Consider the following 18436-nt stretch of genomic DNA (forward strand, 5'->3'; position numbering starts at 1 on the left):
AAACCATGACTAGCATAACAAGATCTCCTCCTAATAGAATGAAATCCTATCCGTGGGGAAACTGTTTTCAAAGATTAGTTCAAATTTTGGGTGGGTATCACTGACGTGCTCCAGTTTTGATGCTGTTCTCAAACTTGTGCTGCTGGCGGACTGTGCCTGTGCGCATCAGGATTGTCAGACCTGGGGGTAAGCCGCTCTTCTGCCTGAGCTCTTCTCACTGCTGATGCACCTTAGAAAAGGCAGAAAGCTTCCTCTTAGGAGAAATAGGAGCAACTGTTCCCACTCCTCCTCCAAGGTGCTGGTTCACTGGGATGCCTGTGGAGATCTCAAACTCACATAGGGCAGTGATAACGCGCTCCTTTGTTAGAATTTCATCTTAATGTATCTTGGAGCCAAATTCCCCCGTAATTGATGCTAAGCATCCTGACAGGCTGCCAGCTGCAGTTTCCTAGCCTTATGTCTGTTTGCAGAAATCAGTTGGCAAGTGGTCGTGGTTATTTTTTTTCTCTTGGAAAGCAAGGGGGTGGGAGGAGCAGAAGGTGTGCAAGTCCGACAGATGTAAATAATGGATACAACTCCACACTTGCAGAGGGACAGCGCTTTGACTAGTCCAGGTCCTGCTTTTCAATAGGAAGAAGCTTTGTGGTTTGGACACTATTAGTGCTAATAATGCTTAGACATTGTTACTGTAACTTTAAAAAGCTGGCAATAATTTAACACAAAGTTATGATTGTACATTAGTGGTCCTTCTGTATTATTTGGGATTGTCTTTGCTGTTTCAGCAGTTCCCATTTTATCGGCATTCAAAATGTCTCTAAACAATATCCAATGTATATATTGCGGTACCCAGGAGCTAAAATCTTTTTCTGGTTAAATGCTTTCTTCTCCCCATACACTTATGCTATTTTGCAATAACCCCACTCTAAGCTACAAATACTGCTTGGATGCAATATCTGCGGCTAGTAAGTAGGAAATGGGTTATTGCCAAACCACACCATTTTCCTCTTTCATGTTTTGGAACTGATTGTCAAAAAATCAGATAGGTGTGGGGCTGCTGCCTCACTGCAAGGAAATGCCAGAGGAAGGGCTTTTTCCACTGCTAACAATGCACTTGTTAGATGGAGCGAGTCACTTATAAACTCAACCCATTATAATTTTTATAATAATCCAGTTTTGTATGGCTATGAATCCTTTCTTGAATTTGTCAAAATGCAGGAAGGCAAAAACTGAGTTTGTACTTTCTTCCCTTTTGCTATTTCTCTTTTAACAACTTCTGAAATCGGAATCTGGAGCAGGTGAATTGGTAGATGTGGCACAAGGGTTTTATTAAATTCTATGCCTCTCTCATGGTCTCTCCTTCCATGTGTGCTGAATACTTCCAGATTTCTCTGAATAACTTAATCTCCTTGGAGAATGAAATATTTGCACCTGATGTCTAAGTTATTAGACACAAATATTCAAGCTTTTCAGTCTGGTCATTACTGTAGGGTGTTGAGCCACTTCTCCTGAAGACTAAAAATCTGGGCATGTCCTGGTGAACTCCTGTTTCTGTGAACGAAGCCTCAACTTGCTACTGTCTTGTACTGCTTGAGGGATGTGAAGAAGGCTGCTTGCCCCACGGGCCAGATGCCCGAGCTGTGTTCAGGTTGTATAATGGGGTATATATGGGTAACCTGCTGCAAAAATGACATGTTCAACACCTTTGCGACTTAATGCTGAGGGGAGAGGGCTGGTGAATGGTGCTTCTTACAGCCCTACCTAAATTGTTCCTGCAGTTCAGAAAGTGTGTTTCTTATCTTCAATGTTACTGCTTTGAGGAGAGTGAGAAGGGTTGTTTGTCCATCTGCAGGGAAGCCTGATTTTCTGCTGGGAGGAAAGCAGTGCTGTGATCCAGAACAGTTTTCTCCTGTTCATCGTGGTTTTGCATGGCATAATCCGAAAGTGCTGAAAGCCTCCTTTCCAAAGGAAGAAGGATAATGATAGGAAGCACTAAATGTGCTTAGGACACACAATTTTCTGAAATGTTGTGCTTCTCTAGTAGAAAGGACCCAGTGCTTGACTTGTGTGCATCGCTCCTGATTTGCTTTGTCAGCTGAGCTACAGGATGTGCTTTTTCCTCTTTTGTTTTTATTTACACTGAAGTGAAGTATCTTGACCAGACAGAAATATTTCCCCATGAGACTTATGAAATTAAGACGTGGGGAAAGGAAGCTGTGTTTTTTCTGGTTTTATGTCAGAAGGGATGCCTGGAGGGGGATTGTAACACCTCCAGTTTTGAGGCTTGATGAATGTCTGTCTTCTGGTATCTCTTTTTTTTTTTTTTTTCCCTATTATATAGTTTGCTTTTAACAGGAAATAATGATTTTACTGTGATATTTATGGCAAAAATGATTTGTTTCACTTTTTTTTTCTTCCCCTGACCTCCAAGTGCAAGAAGGCCCTCATTGCTGTGGGCAGTGTCTGACGCTGTCAGTAATGCTGTCATAAACTTGGTGGTGGTGGTGTTTCTTTTTGGCTTATTTCCTGCTGGTAAAATAAATTAATAAATCCAGCTTGTGTAGGAGCTGAGGTAACTAAACCACATGTCGTGGTGATGGAGGTGAGGGCATAGTCTTGCTTCTTCCCAGATGTGCTAGGGAAATGGATGTCTTTCCTGAAATAAGCTTTCTGCTGCTCATAATCCTATATGAGCTGGTGGGGAGGGGGGTTCTTTCCTTGTGGTCTGTTCTGTGGATTTGGGGCCTGCAAAACCATGATTGCGCTACCAGTTTTAGAGGCCTTGGTATACACCCACAAATCTTTGTAACTTTGTTTTTAGAAATGACTTAGCTCCTAAACTTCAAGCTACTAAAGACTATTTCTTGTTACTGGGTTTCTAGCTTCTTACTTTAGTTGCACAAGTAAAGCTGTTTGTTAGCAGCGTCTGGTAACACCTGTACTTTTCCAGCTTGGCCTTCCTGACCAGTCGTCTAGCTTTCTGGTTGCTGCTCTGTGATATGCAGCATTGGCAGCAATGGCATAAAATAAGTATTGATCACTTCTGGCGCACCTGGTTGACCTGACAACTTGAGATATAAATTATAAGGTTTCTATTTATAAGTTCTGTTAGTGTGATGAGCTTTATTTCCAGGAAAGAACCATAGATAAAATTTAAACCTGACTAAACAAGACAGCACGAAACCCTTAATCTAGTATGAATCTTCCTTTAAGATGCTCGAGTGAACTATGGGTGATTTTTATCAGATACTCTCTGCGTCAATTTGAAGAGTTTGTAAGAAAATAGTCACTTTTAATTCCCGAGAGCCTTCTCTACTTTAGATTGGAAGGTAATGTAATAGAAGACAATGAAACGATAATTGGGAATATAATCTTACCCCATGCCACAACTCTGTGTATAAAGCAGCTCTGTTCTTTAAACAGAAACATTGACAATGTTGTCTAATAAATTTTTTTTAATGTTGTGCAATTGCAGAGTCAGTACACAGTAAAGACTTTTGTGTCTAAATACTTGAAAATTAAGTTGTTCTTTTTGTTTGTGTTTCTCCCCCCTGCCTGTGCCAGTATGTAACAGGCCCGCTCTGTTTGTGCATTTCGTAGAATCACAGTTCCTCCTGATTACTGAGAATCTCAAAACATCTCTGTGCATATTACTATTTGTGTGCAGCAGTGACTACTCATATGTGCAATCACTTCTGATTTCCTCTGTCCAAATTGCTTGCTCTATGAAACAGTCCCCTTTACCCAAATTGGAGTTGGAATGTGTCTCGTAGGATAAAATATTAATTGGATTGTTTGCTAAAGTTAGATGCCTTTCCTTCTTCCCCTTGGAAAAGGCTGTACAGACAATTTTGGACAGGGCAGAGAACAGCAAGTTTGATATTGTGAATCTTCCAGGAAAAAAGTGGTCATCTGTAAGAGCTGTGCAGGAGATTTTTGTCTCGTAAAGTTTGCATTAGTGTTCAGTTTGGAGTTCTAATTTCAGAGATATTAGCTACCACTGTGCTGAGTTGCTCTTCGTACATCCAGCCCCTCCCCATCTATTTAACAATGCTGTTTAACGAGGAGTCTTCTGTGCAATCATCTAAATAACATGGAAGGCTCACTGGTGTGTTCTTTTCACTTCTAGGCTCGTGTTATGTATGACTTTGCTGCTGAGCCTGGAAACAACGAGCTGACCGTCAGTGAAGGGGAGATCATCATAATTACCAACCCGGTAAGAAAAATGACATGGAAACAGGGCTTCAGTGCACTGTCCTGACCTAATTCAGCAGGTGAAGGAAAAGATGTGCTAGGTGACTCCGTGAATCCCTGACCACCTTCCACTGAAGAAGCAGTACACAAACTAAAACCAAAGAATTTTCTAACAGTGTTGTGGAAACAAATGCAATGAGCAGGATTCTGAACGTCAGGGGCCCTCTCAGCCTGTGCCTACATGCTTTGCAATTCTTTGCTCAGCTTTTTTATTCTGCTCAATAGAGCTGAGTGCCAAAGCAGAAAGAGCTAATGATAGTGATACCCTTTACATCTGAGTGTTGTCTTTTTTTTTTGTGCCTAGTGTTCCACATTTTTTGTTTATGTAGTCTTTCACATTTGCCACTTGAATTTAAATAATTCTGACATGCCAACTCCCTTCAAGGCTTTGCGTTTTTTAATTAATGACTTCAATATTCCAAGTTTCTTTAAAGAACTTGTCACAAAATTTCTAAATATGTGTTTCTAAATCTGTGCATTCTTCCATAATTAAACCAATGTGCACAAGGTACAGGGAAGGAGTGGGGAAAATATTAAGGTAATGCTACCAAGGAAAATTTCAATTATTCTTAAAGTATGTTTGAGCAGTGCTATTTGATTTATTAATGTCAGCGTGCTTTTATTATATATATTTTTTATATAGTTCTTACAATTGAACAACAGAAGTGTTAGTTGAATCTTCTGTGCTTCTGAATCTTTAGTGATATGGCTCAATGAATAGGCTTTCTTTTTGAAACAAACAAAATCCCCTCATCTGGATGCCAGATTTTGTTTATCTGGTTGCATAGGAAATGTACAGACGAAACAAATTTTTGAAAGAGCATAATCATGTATTACCCTGATACTTTTTAATTCCACTGACTTTAAATATTTGAAGCAGATATTTAGTGGAATCTGCACCCTCTTGAGTAGGATGCTGTACTGTAGCAGAGGTAACCTTAAATAATTCAGGAGTTTTATGTCGTTTCACAATAAATAGTTTAGAGCTTTTAAATTCGCTTTTCCTGAAAAAGCTGTTTGTGTGATAAGACAATATGCCTAAAACCAAGTAAAAAATTATTTCATGCTGTCCATGATTGAACTGCATCATAAATTGCCACAAAGGTTCTAGAACTTTTTTGATATTCTTTTTTGATATAATAAGTTCATAGAGAGCAATGGAATAAGTCATGAAAATCCATTGTTGGAATGCTAATAAGTGCAGTGGTACAAATGTGACTTCTGGCGTAAGATGTCGTTACTCCTGCAGATTAACCAAACTAGTTGAATTTTTAATCTGAGATATCTAGTTCTTTGTGTTCATAAGTGTAATCTATTAGGTATATAAGAAAAAGCAATTGAAAGTTTGTTATTTCAATAACTGATTGGTCCTTACTATTTAAACTCATAAATACATAGGCAGACTTCTTTTTGTTATGTGCAGAATTATAGAGAATTTCTAAGTTCAAAAACAAAAAAATTGTGCATAAACAAATATATCAGTTAAAAAGCAAATTAAGAACCTGAAATTCAGTAATTGCTGTCTAGCGTATGTAGTTCCAATTCTCAGCTTGACATGTAACTTGAATTAGCTTGACATGTAACTGTTTGAGAAACAGCTGGATTTTATTTTATTTTTTAAACAGAACTGGCTTATTCTAGATAACATTGTCTTGGAAATGACTTTGCTTAACTGCAAAGTTCTGCAAAGGCTTTCTAGTGTATGTAGAATGTGTTTTAAAATAGTCAGTAATAGGTTGCACCACTGAGGTATGAACTGAGGTTTTTCCAAACTGATGGTTTCCAAACCTGCCTCTGTGGCATGTGTCTCTGAACTTTGAGATTATCCTTAATGTTCTTGTGTTACAGCTGCCTCTCATCACACACCTTCCTTGGGTGAAGTACAGATTATAGAAATGTTACCAGTAGCTTAATTCCCCGAGTCTCCTTTCTTTATAATCTGTTGAATAAAATGAATGCTTTGGGAACAGCAGTCTAATAGCTGTGTTTTGATGGTGGCTGTGCACAGAATTGGCTGTGCATAATGCAAAAATGATCGAGTGCTCAAAATTAAACTTTTTTCCGTTGTGTTCATTAAACCTTAAGTCTTCAATTGCCATGTGAAACAAGCATTGCCTGTATTCTGTTTAAATGAGTATCTGCTTATTCAGCAGATTTAAGCAAGCTTGTTCATGGTCATATAGTCAGACCTGTCTACTGAATGTTGCATTCTGCATTTGACAGCAAGCCAGTGCTCCCTTCTGAGTTTAAAGCATGCCGTGGGATCCATCTAGCAAAAGTATTTCCATATTATTATTTTTTTTAGGATGTCGGTGGAGGCTGGTTAGAAGGAAAAAACAGCCAAGGAGAGAGAGGACTTGTTCCAACAGATTATGTTGAGGTAAGTGACTGCATCGCTATGCACTAAGAAGGCAAAACTACTGAAGAAGCAATCCTTCGGTTTGCTGATCAGACTCAATGCTCAGATGTGAAAAGTCCAGTGTTAAAGCTCAGAACATAGAATATTATTGAAGCAGCTGTAGCTGACTTCAAAGATCAGTGCAAATATGTCATCTAAAGCTACTGTGCTTCTTCGTGGTTTCCCAAGAAATGCAACAGGAGGTTAACCACAGCGAATATCAGTGATATACGGAACATGAGCGATGTTGAGTTTGCTTCTGGTTTTGTGCCCCATGATTTTGGGCACAAAATCATCTACATCTGAAGACACAGATGTAGAAGTGCAATGAGTAATACAGATTACACTGGTGTTGCTGTGGCTGACTTGCCACATGCTCATAAATCTCTAGAGTGGAAATGCATTTCTGGGGCTCAAAATATGGGACCCCAAATCCAGGGATTGTGTTCCCAGTCTCCAAGCAGAAACGTTAGCTACCTTGTTAATCCCTTGTTAATTTATAGATAGGTGTCTACTGCCACAAATATGTTATGCTATGATAATGCAAACCAGTTCTCCTTGTCATGGAAATAAATCCTCTAGATTTTCTTCAGTCAACTTCTTGTAAAAGATACTATTGAATTTGAATTCAGGGTATATGCTGCCATCTTAACATCTAGTGTTAGAAGGTTCTATGTAATTGGATCAATGGAAGCATAAAAAAATCTCTTGCAACTTTTTCCATTTCAGATTATAACCGACAGTACAAAAGATGGACTTAGTTGTGGTAACTCATTAGCTGACCAAGCCTTTTTTGATTCCCTCTCTTCAAATACAGCTCAGACCAACTCGGCTGCAAAAAGCAGTAATCAGGTACGTCTCCAGTTTTTTTGGCAACAGTGGGCATGGCAGGTTCTGTTGACGTAACTGCTTGCACTTCTCCATTGTGCTGTACCATATTTGTGAACCCTCATACAAGTACTAATTAAAATAATTGTGTTTTCCTTAGGGAACACTTCTGTTGAATATTAATGGTGTGTATGTCTCTTCTGCTACTGTCACTGCTGGAAAAAGGAACATTCTACCACTTACAAAAATAGAGCATTTTATTTTTTTTCCTGTCTGCAACCATTTAAATCTGTGACTGCCTCAATCTCTGTACCCCAGTTGTGTGTAAATCACTCTTGGTAACTTCTGTTAATATGCTTACCTTTTTAGGAAACCATGCTTTTCCCTTCTTTTCCTTTTCTGTTTTTTTTTTTTCTTTTTAATTTCTACTATAATTGGGTGTTCTATGCATCATCAGCCAGTGATGTATATACATCTTGTTCAGAATTCGGGTAAGGTTTGTTTCTTTGATTAAAAAAAGATAAAGTAATCTCAGGCATTATTTCTAGTTTTTTGAAGAGGCTGACTGTTTTTGCTGGAAGACTGTTTTCTTTTCCTTTTCTCCCTTTTTCCTTTATTCATAGTGTTCTGTCCAGTGTCAATTTATCAAGCAGCAAGTATTTAGTTTCATGTTATGTATCCAAGGGCAGACATCATCTTAAACACAGGCTGTTTGTTATGGTCTACACAGTACTGCATGTCTTACACGTAGGAACAGTTAAACGTGTCAAAGTCCATAGGTCAATAGGAGAATGAAATCTGCTCTTTCTATCAGCAGCATGCAAAGGTCTCAGGTGTTGGAAAGTAAATGCTTTAGTCACTGTAGCAGCTGGGAACACACCTAGTTTGTAGAGCACTTAAAAATCAGTTATTAGTTTTCTTAGCTGTAACTTGCACCACAGGACTTTGAGATGAAGTGAGATCTCTTGAAAAGTGTGTGTTGACTGTCATGCAGAAATGCCCCATGTAACAGTTCACTGACTATATTGCATTTCATTTCTTCTTCTGTGTATTGAGCTAGGCAATGCCAGGAGTAATACAAGTCCTCCCTAACTTTTATTTTAAAGTTTTTAACTGTTCTTCAGTGATCATTTGTAGTTCGCCTTGTTGTGACTGTCGAAAAGAAAAGGTGGTAGAGTAGAGGGGGAGATCCCAGTGGTACTTGTAAGCGCTCCCTGATGGCATGCTCCAGGCAAAGTCACGGGAGGAAAAGTTAAAGCAAAGGTATCTGTTTTGTGGGAAATAAAGAATTAATGTGTCTGTGTAATTTTGGAAGATGAATTTTTAGAGGAGGGAAAAGCTTGAAAATGCAGGGATCATAGGCTCGGTAGTTTAGTGACTCTGTAATACAAACAAATTTGCTGTTTCTTCATAAGATTTGGAAGGGAGTAACTTCAGGTGAACAGCTTGTCTCATCTCTGTCAGTGCATTATTCTTATTTGTCTGATCCCTCTCCATTATTCTTCAAATGCTTCATGAGACAGTTTGGAGAACCTGTGTACCATGGTGTATTATAGTAAAATTGCTATACTGCTATTTTATGTTAGCACTCTCCTACTGCTAACATCAATAGGAGGGAGGGGAGCCTGCGCCTGGATGCAGGCAAGGTCATGCAAATGTGGGGGAAACTAATCAATTCTCTCAAGCTAGTATGTCAGGGGTTTCTGTTTTCCTGCTTTTTCATTACAGAAACCATCATGTTGCATGGTCAGGATTTTGTCATGATTTCAATTTTCTCAAGTTTTTTATTTTAACTGAGTTCAGTAAATTGCTGTTTGTTTTTTTATCTATATATGTAGATATGTTAGAAAAGCAGTAGGTCTTACTTTTTCAGCTTCTGACATTCATCTGGTAGCCTGTTCCTGTAGTTTATTGGTAATAGGAATTTAATTTGTATACTGAGCAGTTGGCTTCAGCTTTTGGCTATTATGCCTTTCTCCCAGATTAGAGAGCTCTGTAGTACGTGGTATTTTCTCCCTGCGGAAGTTCTATGGTTAATTGCCCTCATGATTAAGAAGCTCTATCTGTTTGTTTCTTCGTGCAAGAAGTTTTTTCTTCCATGAAAGGCTGCCTTCTGCGATCTTTCTGATCTTGTGACTCATCTGTAAAATGAAGATACTGGAATTTTATGCATTCTTCCTGTGTACATCACATGGCTCAAACCAGAGGTTTAATATTGCTGTTCTGGTATAGAAAAGCCTGATACACTAAAAGATTGCATGGCTCTTGTAGCATTGCATCAGGAGGTCAGAGTTGTTCAGCCACTGTGTCCCAGCTTCTTTTTTAGAGCCGTTGCCTGTAAGAATACAGCCTTCTGCTTTCTGGGTGTAGTTGTTCCTCGATGCATTACTCCACGCTCAGTTGTGTTAACATTTGCATTGTTTAATGTGAGTTTGTTCAGGCACTCTGGATTCAACTGTTCAGGCACATCTGGATTCAGATGCACAGTTGCAAGCAATTGACTTATTATTTTCAAGTTGATTTAAAGAGTGACTGTGTCAATATACAAAGTGCTTCATCTACAAATGCAATTTGCGTGTTCTGGCTATGGAGAGCACAGAAATATGACAAATTAGTTGCTAATGTAGACAGAGTTGATGAAGGAACTGCTACAGTAGTAGAAACTAAAATGTTCATAGGTAACAGTCTTGTGCACTGAATAAGAAATGTCAGCATTCCTAACTGCTGACATTTTGTTACCTGCCACTTTGTAGTAACATGGGATTTCAAGCTTATTACAAGAAGATTATATAAAAGCACTTGTAAATGAACAGGGTATTCTTAGGATTTTTCATACTACTGCTGTATTAAAGTCACTTTAACATACATGTAATCATATAACATTCACAGCCCCCCAATTTTAGTAAGGCAAAAAGACATCTTAATTCTTGAAATGCCTACCGTTCTTCTAACAGTAAGGGAAAACATGGACTGTCACACAGCCTTTCAGTACCAAACCTTATTAAAAATAGTAGATTTATTTAAGTTACCATGTTAGGTTATTTGGTTCCCTTTTTAAAAGACCTGCTTTTATCAAGTAACAATGCTGTATATGATACTGACCCTTAAATCATGACAGTGTTCCCAAATCTGTTTGAGGGGGGGGGAAACAAAAAAAAACTCGTTCCCTGTATCTATAGCCATCCCCTTTTGCTTTCCAGGCAAACAGACCTTTGGTTTCCCACTATGGCCCCTTTTTCTTTTTGGTGTTTAAAAAAGCAGAACACGTCTGTCTTTCCTTTTCCAAGATGTGTTGTTGTCATTCAGGGAATTATCTCCTGAGAAATAATTAGTAAGCAACACCTAAATGAGCTCTACTGACTTCTTTTTTTTCCACTGAGAAATATATAATGTCCACAGTAACATTTTGGTTTTATGCTATATCTGGGTTTGCCACAAATGTGAAGTGACAATAGAAATGGAGCAGAGGTAGTTCCTGAAGAGAAGGGAAGAATTTGGCACAACTTGGCAGTTTATTCTTCCCCAGTTAATTCCTGGAGTCAGCAATGTCTCAGCAATAAGTGTCTTGGTAGAACTTGCAGCTGCTCCTTAGGGGAGTCTCAAGCAGATAACAGAGACTCACACCCAGATAACCAGAAAGAGGTGAATGTTTCCAAGAACTATGTGTAGAAAACACTGGGGGAGATGAAAGCAACCAGAGGAAGCACTAGAGCTAATTATATGCAAACAAGGAAAAAAATTGCTGAATGTGACTATTTTTACTCCTAGTGAAGAAAAGCAGATATGAGATCTTAATGTTACATTTGCCCATCGTGTTCGTGCTTTCATATCTGAAAAGCCTTTGGATAATATTAGTCAACAAAACATAATTTGAGTAACCCGTAGCTGGCAAAGATGGGGGCTGTTAAATGGCTCTCCTACTGTCTTGACCTTGTAGCCCTTACACAAAGGAAATAAAGGAATGAAAAGTTCTTCTTCTCTGTCAACCCACTGTTCCTCTGAGTGATAATTCAGGCTTGCTAATTTGTAGTCATTTGAAACAACCAGTGAGTGAGTATATCAGCACTCTGTTTTTTTCTTGTTAGAATTGCATATATACATTAAAGAAAGTTACCTGTGAACTTTTCTGGTGTTAAAATAACATTGGTAATAATGGCACTGGAATCAATTTAACTTACTGTAACACATCAAACCTAAAATTTCTCGATTCCGATGAAGAACATGTGGTGGTTTTTTTTTGCTTTGTGTGCTGAATTGTTTCCAGGGGCTGTAGTAACAACAGATATCCTTTTAGGCACTTTTGTTTAATATTTCTTATTGCAGTTGTGAGCAAAAGTTGTGAACAAAAACAAGCTTGCCATTTTTAAATGGTGTATATCTGACTAAATTATGGTTACATTGGCCCAAACTAGTTCTCCTTTTTAAGAAGCTAAGCCTTTTTTATTCTGAGCAGTAGTCTCACTAATGGTATGTAAACAAACCAGCTATATATGTAAGAGCTGTGGATGTGGCTTCACAGTACTTTTAGATATAAAAGTAGTCCTTGTAACTAACCATAAGTTGCGTTTGTAGAGGAGTTTGTTCCCTTTTCTTGACGTTGATTTTCTGATCGCTGCCAAGTCCACTTCTGTATACAGGTGACTGTACAGCTCTTTCAGTTCTAGGTAAAATAGGTATTCTGCAAGTTAGCTTTTTTGTGAATTGCTGATTTGTCAGTTAATTCCAGAGTGACCTTGGTGAACCCATGTGTAGTGTGTCTTCAGATATGTTGTAGGCTAACTAACAAGGGCCCAGGAGTAGGTACAGGAAGCAATTAATAGAAACTTCTTGTTCATCTTGTCTTATCCACTGTAAGTGAAACCACTTGGGATGGTTTCTCTCCCAGTTGAAGAGTATGAAAATATATGGACTGTCTTAAGTGCAGAAAGTCCTTTCCCTTCAGAATACTGTGGGACTTCTTTATGGGCAGGACAAATCAGCAATAGTAAAACCATCTAATTTGGTGTGCAGGAACTGAGGCAAGTCTTAAGTTATAAGGTGTGTAGGACATACATTGTTGAACATGCATAAGGAGGACACTAAGAAGGCTATTCCCACAGTTGTGCTTCATATCTTCTCCAATTCTTGCAGCTTAATGCAAGTTGTAGTCATTAATTTGTATACCATGCCTGCCCAGAACTGCTATGAAAAGCACTAGATATTAAGAGTTAAGAAAATAAATATAATTTCAGTGTTCTTACTAGGAGAGCATGATTCTGATGCTGTGGAAATTGGCACGTGTGTTACTGCGTTCCTGGGAGAGCGTTTCCATTCTGACATTGCTACGTGTGTGCAGTGAGGTACGAGTATTGTTTTGAGAAATGTCTGACGCACTCATGTTTGGTTGAGTCCGGTCTGTCTTGTTAAACCAGTATGCTAAAATATAACGTGCAGCTAGGATCACCGTGGAAGTTGCACTTGTAATTTTTGATGGACTTTGGAAACATGCTTCTGTAAATAATAAACCTTAACTCTATGTAAATGTGCATTTTTGCAAGATTTTAAGCGCACATAGAGGTAACTTTACATTAATCATCTCTTGAAGAGTTTAGTGTAAAAGTTGTCTAAAGAAGTACAAGCAAAACTAGTGGGTTAGAACTGTTGGTAAGCCACAAAAATACCCAGTGTTTTATGCTAGTTTGCTGGTTTTCGTGATTAGTAACTTCCAGTTCCTGTTACAGATGACGACACTACAACATCCTTTATTGCTATGTGTAGTTTGAAATCAATGCGTTTTTCCCCACGTCTAAGTCACCATATTGCACTCAGACCTGTATCAGGAATTTGTGACCAACTCTTTTTACCAAAAATACCAGGCAGCTTATGACTTCCATAAAACACTGGAAACGCTTGATTGCTTGCTCTGGAATGAAATGCATTTACATGCTAAAAAATAACTGTCCAAAATAAGACAGTGATTATACCTGTCCAAATTATGGAGCTGTCTTCTTTTGAGTGTCCCAGTGGAATAAAGGCTCAGGCAGCAAGTTGTTTAAACTATAGATCGCTCTTCATCTTCATCGTGCACCCATACCGTCAGGCAAAATCTGAATATTCCTGAAGTAATCTTCTCACAACTTAGTGTTTGCATGCTCTCTCATAGACTTGTTTTCATTTCATTTCTCGTTTTGTGAGCTAGCCTTGTTGTGTGTGTGGTTCCAGCAGGCAGTATGCTGTTTCTGATTTTTAAATCTCTTCTTGCTCATTAAACGCTTCTTACTTTTAAGGTGATACCTTTAAAATTTGTAATTGAGAGTGATAACTTGAAAAGTCTTGGCTAGTCACAGTCTTCAACTCTCCTCCTCCAGAAAGCACAACACGGGAAACCCATGTTCTGTTACAAAATAAAATAAAATAAAGCCTTGTTTAGTCTTTGTAGCCTGACCTTTGGATGTCTAGAGAGCATCAAGGAGGAACAGGGAGTTTTTCTTCTGTTTCTGGCTTTGCTGTGACTGCTATTTGAAAAACTAAGTGAAATTCCTCATCTGTGTATTGAGAAGAAGCCATTAGGGACTGAAATGAAGTCGAGAGAAGACGAGGATAGGGAGGTGACTCGGTTGGCGTTTACATATTCCTGTGTGGGTAACAAAAACAGAAGCGTGAGAGAACCTCCCTGAATAAACATGTATGGGATTTTTAGTGACAAAGGTGAAGCTAAGCAGACTTGAGAGGGGGGAAAAAAATCGACTTCCTCTAAGCAGTGAGGGTGACAATAGACGTGCTTTTTCCCTTGCCTCACCCGATCACTGAGGTGTGGGGTGGTTTTTGCTGTTTTTTCCTCTCTCGAGTCTCAATGATTTATCCTTCTATAAAGTCCACACTCTGTCACAAACATTATTTTTTTTTTTTTTTGAGTTAAATCAGAAGTTAATAGATGGAAATCCACCATGAAGCAACTTCTAGGCTACTTTGTCAGTGAGTAACTTCACAGATAAAGGAATGGGATTGGAATTGGGAAACGAACAAAAAATGACCTGCTTTGCTCTTTGAGGTATGGTGGTAACCCAGTTCTTCCACCTGGATGCGAGGAGTGGCCTGTGGGTGGCCCTCGGCTACGTATAACGTGTGAGCAGGCCAAGGCCAGCTCCTTTACAGGGACTGCTTTTTGGGAAAGCGGAGGCTGGAAGTGGAGGTGCTGGGTACTCGTTTGCTCTGGAAGGAAGGAAAGCTGACAGGAGCAGCTGAGGAACAAATATGTTCTTTGGACAGCATTGCTGCTGCCTTGCCAGCTGTGTCTGGGGGTCCTCTCCTGTGTTCATCAGCAGCAATGTGCCTGTAAGTGAGCCCATAAGGGTGGTTGTCCCTTAGACAAGCCCATTCCCACTTTTTGTTTTTCCTGGAGGATTTCTTTAAGGACAAAATGCATTTAAATGGTGCAGTGGAAAAGAGGTCCTTCCTTCAGGGGTTAAAGAGGTGCCCACAATGCCAGGGTAATGATCTACCAGGAAATAATCCTGGACATAAAGCAGCATGGACATGACAGCCACTTCAGTGTCTGCTGATGTGCACGCTTGCTCCATGGTAAATACAGCTAGTGAGCACAGCTGGGGGGTGGCTGCACAGCAGGCTTCTCAGCCTTCAAGTTCCTTCTTGAAGAAAGTAAGTTGACTTTTTTTAGGGTGACTGTCTGTTTACTCTTTGTATGTACCTATTCAGAGGCGCTGCTATCCAAAGAACTTGAGGTTAATAATGTCTGAATACGCCAAACACTTTGCCTTAGTCATGTGCATGAAGACATCTGTAAAACTGGACGATAGCAAAGATATCACTTCTTGTTTCAATCATGATTCACTTGTTGAAGATACTGACTTTCCATCTCCAAGCTGAGGATTTTCCTGTTCTGGTGGAATTCTTCTCCTCATTCACCTATAATTAGATCTGTAACGACACACTAGACTTCTCCCTGCCATCCCCCAGCCCCCCACCAGTAATGATCTGGTTCTAAAGTGAATTTTAATCCTCACTTGAAGGAGAACTCTTAAAATATTTAGCAATGTGTTGCCTCTATTGTCTTTTCCCCAAACAGCTTTTTTTTGTTCTATTTTTTCTCCTAGAGCAGTAGGAGTGAGTCAAGCAAGGCTGTAGTAGTATACCCAAGGGAAAATTGGCTGCCTTTAAGGAGTCTATCCTTGAACTTAATCTGTTTACTTGTTTGATGTTACCTTGAGGAGCAGAGATGTAACATTTCATTTGAAGGTTGATTACTTTCTTAACTGTGCATGATGTGGCATTTTCCTTTTGTGCTTTTGCATTGGAGATTGCTTTATGTACTTGGATGTTAGGTGTGCTCTGTCAACCTCTATTGACTGAATAGTTTCTTGCAAGGACTTTTTCTCTTTTCTGTGCTGACTAAAGAAAGATCAAAGCATTATCAATTTCAGTTATGGAAAACTAAAGGTGTGAGAACTTGTAATTTAATCACTTATAAAATACTTGCTGGCTTAATTAAGGTTTGTTCAACTGGAGCTAAGCTACAGAAATGGTTTCTCTTACGGAGTTTGTCAGATGCTGAGATGTGCAGAACTGCTGAATGGAGCAGAGATTACCCCTTTAACAAATGCTGTGTCTTTGTACAGGCCGCCGTGGTGTTGTGGGGGACTTTGAGGATAGCAGGCTTTTGGATTGCTTAACCCTTCTCCACAGTTACTGATTTTTGGCTTCCACGTAGAAGTGTCCACAGCATGTCTCTATCTGGGCAAACATTTGACAAAACACAAAAGGAGACCTGTAAATGCTCCTCGGGACGTATTGTCTACATCCACATCCCTAACCCATCTCTCACCCTCTTCCCCTGTGCCTTTGAAAGAACTGTGGGCCTGTCAGCTGAAAGAAGCTGAGTGAGAACACCATATTCCACACCTTTTATAGCCTGAGAGTGATGTGCCTAGGAGAAAGAGCTTACCCCAAGCTTCCTCAGACACCTCAGAGGTAAAACTCTGATTCGAGTAGTTCTTCCTTATAGGCACAGGTGTAAAACATCTCAAAGAGTCGTTTGAGTGATCTACTTCCCCTTGCTGTATAGCATTTAATGTATATCAGCAACAGTCTGCAAGTTCAGTGTTGATCACTTCTGACAGTCATTCTTCAGTGCTGTACTCAGTATTAATATTATTGCCTCCCCCTTGTTTTGCAGCAGATCTTAAGGTTTGACTGCCACCCACTCATGTACCAGATTTCACATCAACCACAGAGAAGAGGAAAACTTTACTCAGCCTCTTGGCAATCATCCCACTTCTGGGCTTTCGGTTGCCAGTGATCAGTACAACATCTATTGCAGAAGTGTATGCAAACGAATATTGTGTAAACTATTCTTTTCTAGATGCTCTAAGTTAGGAGTGGGAACACTTTTCGATGTGGTTGAGTTCCAGCATGTGTCTTCCTTCAGCAAAGGTGAAGAACTCTGATGACATGTATTTTTTTTCCCATTATGTAAACTGGTATGAGGTGAGCATCATAGGATGAGCAGGCTGGTACCCCATAAGCTACCAGCAGCTTGTTTGTACTTGCTGAGAGTAGGCGTCAGCTATCCAAGAATTAGGTAGGCCTCAACTATATAGCTCCACTAGACTCCTAAGGAACAACGTGCCTATGTTCTTGCATCAGTTTCATTTAAAAAAAAAAAAAAAAAGCGTAGAAGCTGTCCAATAGCTCTCTCTCTGTCAGTTCCTAGAGACCCACTGCTGTCTGGTTTGTTTCTCTCGAGTCTTCTGAATGGCAATTTACCCTCATCTTGAAATTTAGGGCTTGATTTCCAGGTCCTGGGGACTCTGAGCCTGAAGAACAGGTGCTGTGCAGTATCAACAACGTAGGTCCAAAGCATTATCAAGCGTTATGGGTTTGGTAGTGTCTTTCAAATCTCAGTGTCAGGAGGCTTTGTTTTAGGGGAAACTAAAGCAAGAGCTCACATTCCTAAGGATTACCTCAAAGAACTATTGAAAACCAATGGATCAGCATAACTAAAGCTGTGTCTGATAGAAAAGAGTGTTTGTTTCTCTGAGTGGTGGATGAAGTGTGGTGTTCTTACTATCAAAACAGCTTTGACATTTGGTAGGATCAAGTAGTATAAAAAGAAAATCACAGGTGCAGCTGTTTAAGTTGCGTGTATGTTTTAATGGATTGAATACCTGGAAAAACTTGTAACGTTTACCTTCCAAGCATTTGTTTGTTGCGCAAACAATTTTTTTGCTCTTGTTGCTTATCAGAGAATGTTTCAAACTTGTGTAACACACCAGTTCTTACTCAGAAATTTGCAGAGAAGTGGACTTATTGGTAAGCTGAAATAAGAGTGGAGAATTTCAGTGAAGAAAAATGGAATGTAGAATAGCTGCATCTTTTTTTTTTTTTTTTTTGTAAGGAATAAGCATTCAACACTTCTGCAGGATTTGGGGAGAGTAAGTTGGCTTTTAGTGGGAGTCTTGTTCAATCTTCTGGCAAATGCTCTAAGCTTTTTGTCAATGTTACAGTTTCACATAAGTTGTTAAAGCAATTAATTTATGTTAGGAATCACTTCTTTGATGTGCTGCTTCATGATACAGACAATGCACTGGATTTTGTAGGCTTTGAGATTTCTTTTTTTTTCCTCCCTTACAAAACACAGTTCCTCCCTCCGCTGAACAAGACAAGCTTTGTAGGCTTTGTTTTCTTTCCTTCCCCTTCTCCTCCTCCTTCCTCCTACACTTTGCGTGGGGGGTTTTGATTTGGTTTGTGGGTTTTTTGTTGTTGGTTGGTTTTGGTTGTGTTTTTTTCCTATTTCTGCCACCTAGTCTGCTTCAAACACTTAGTGCACAGACTGTATTTAACTACTTGATGCTTTTTCAAAGTGTAGTGTTAAAATGAGGTTGCAGAGCAGGATGCTAAGCTATTAATTCAGTTTGCTGACAGGTAGGCCTGAAAAATCAATGCAGCAGTTAGAGACACATC

At 39.3% G+C, this 18436-nt stretch overlaps 1 protein-coding gene across 2 annotated transcripts in view; it reads left to right on the forward strand.

Moving 5' to 3' along the window:
* Positions 1-18436, forward strand: part of SNX9 (sorting nexin 9) — a 58757-nt gene that overhangs the window by 12148 nt on the left and 28173 nt on the right. For both annotated transcript variants that reach the window (XM_084513007.1, XM_084513008.1), the window contains exons 2-4: positions 4127-4213; positions 6557-6631; positions 7379-7501. In XM_084513007.1, coding sequence (XP_084369133.1) covers positions 4127-4213; positions 6557-6631; positions 7379-7501 — 285 coding nt within the window. The remainder of the gene's footprint in view (positions 1-4126; positions 4214-6556; positions 6632-7378; positions 7502-18436) is intronic.

This window comes from Aythya ferina, assembly GCF_964211825.1.
Source record: "Aythya ferina genome assembly, chromosome: 3".
NCBI lineage: Eukaryota > Metazoa > Chordata > Aves > Anseriformes > Anatidae > Aythya > Aythya ferina.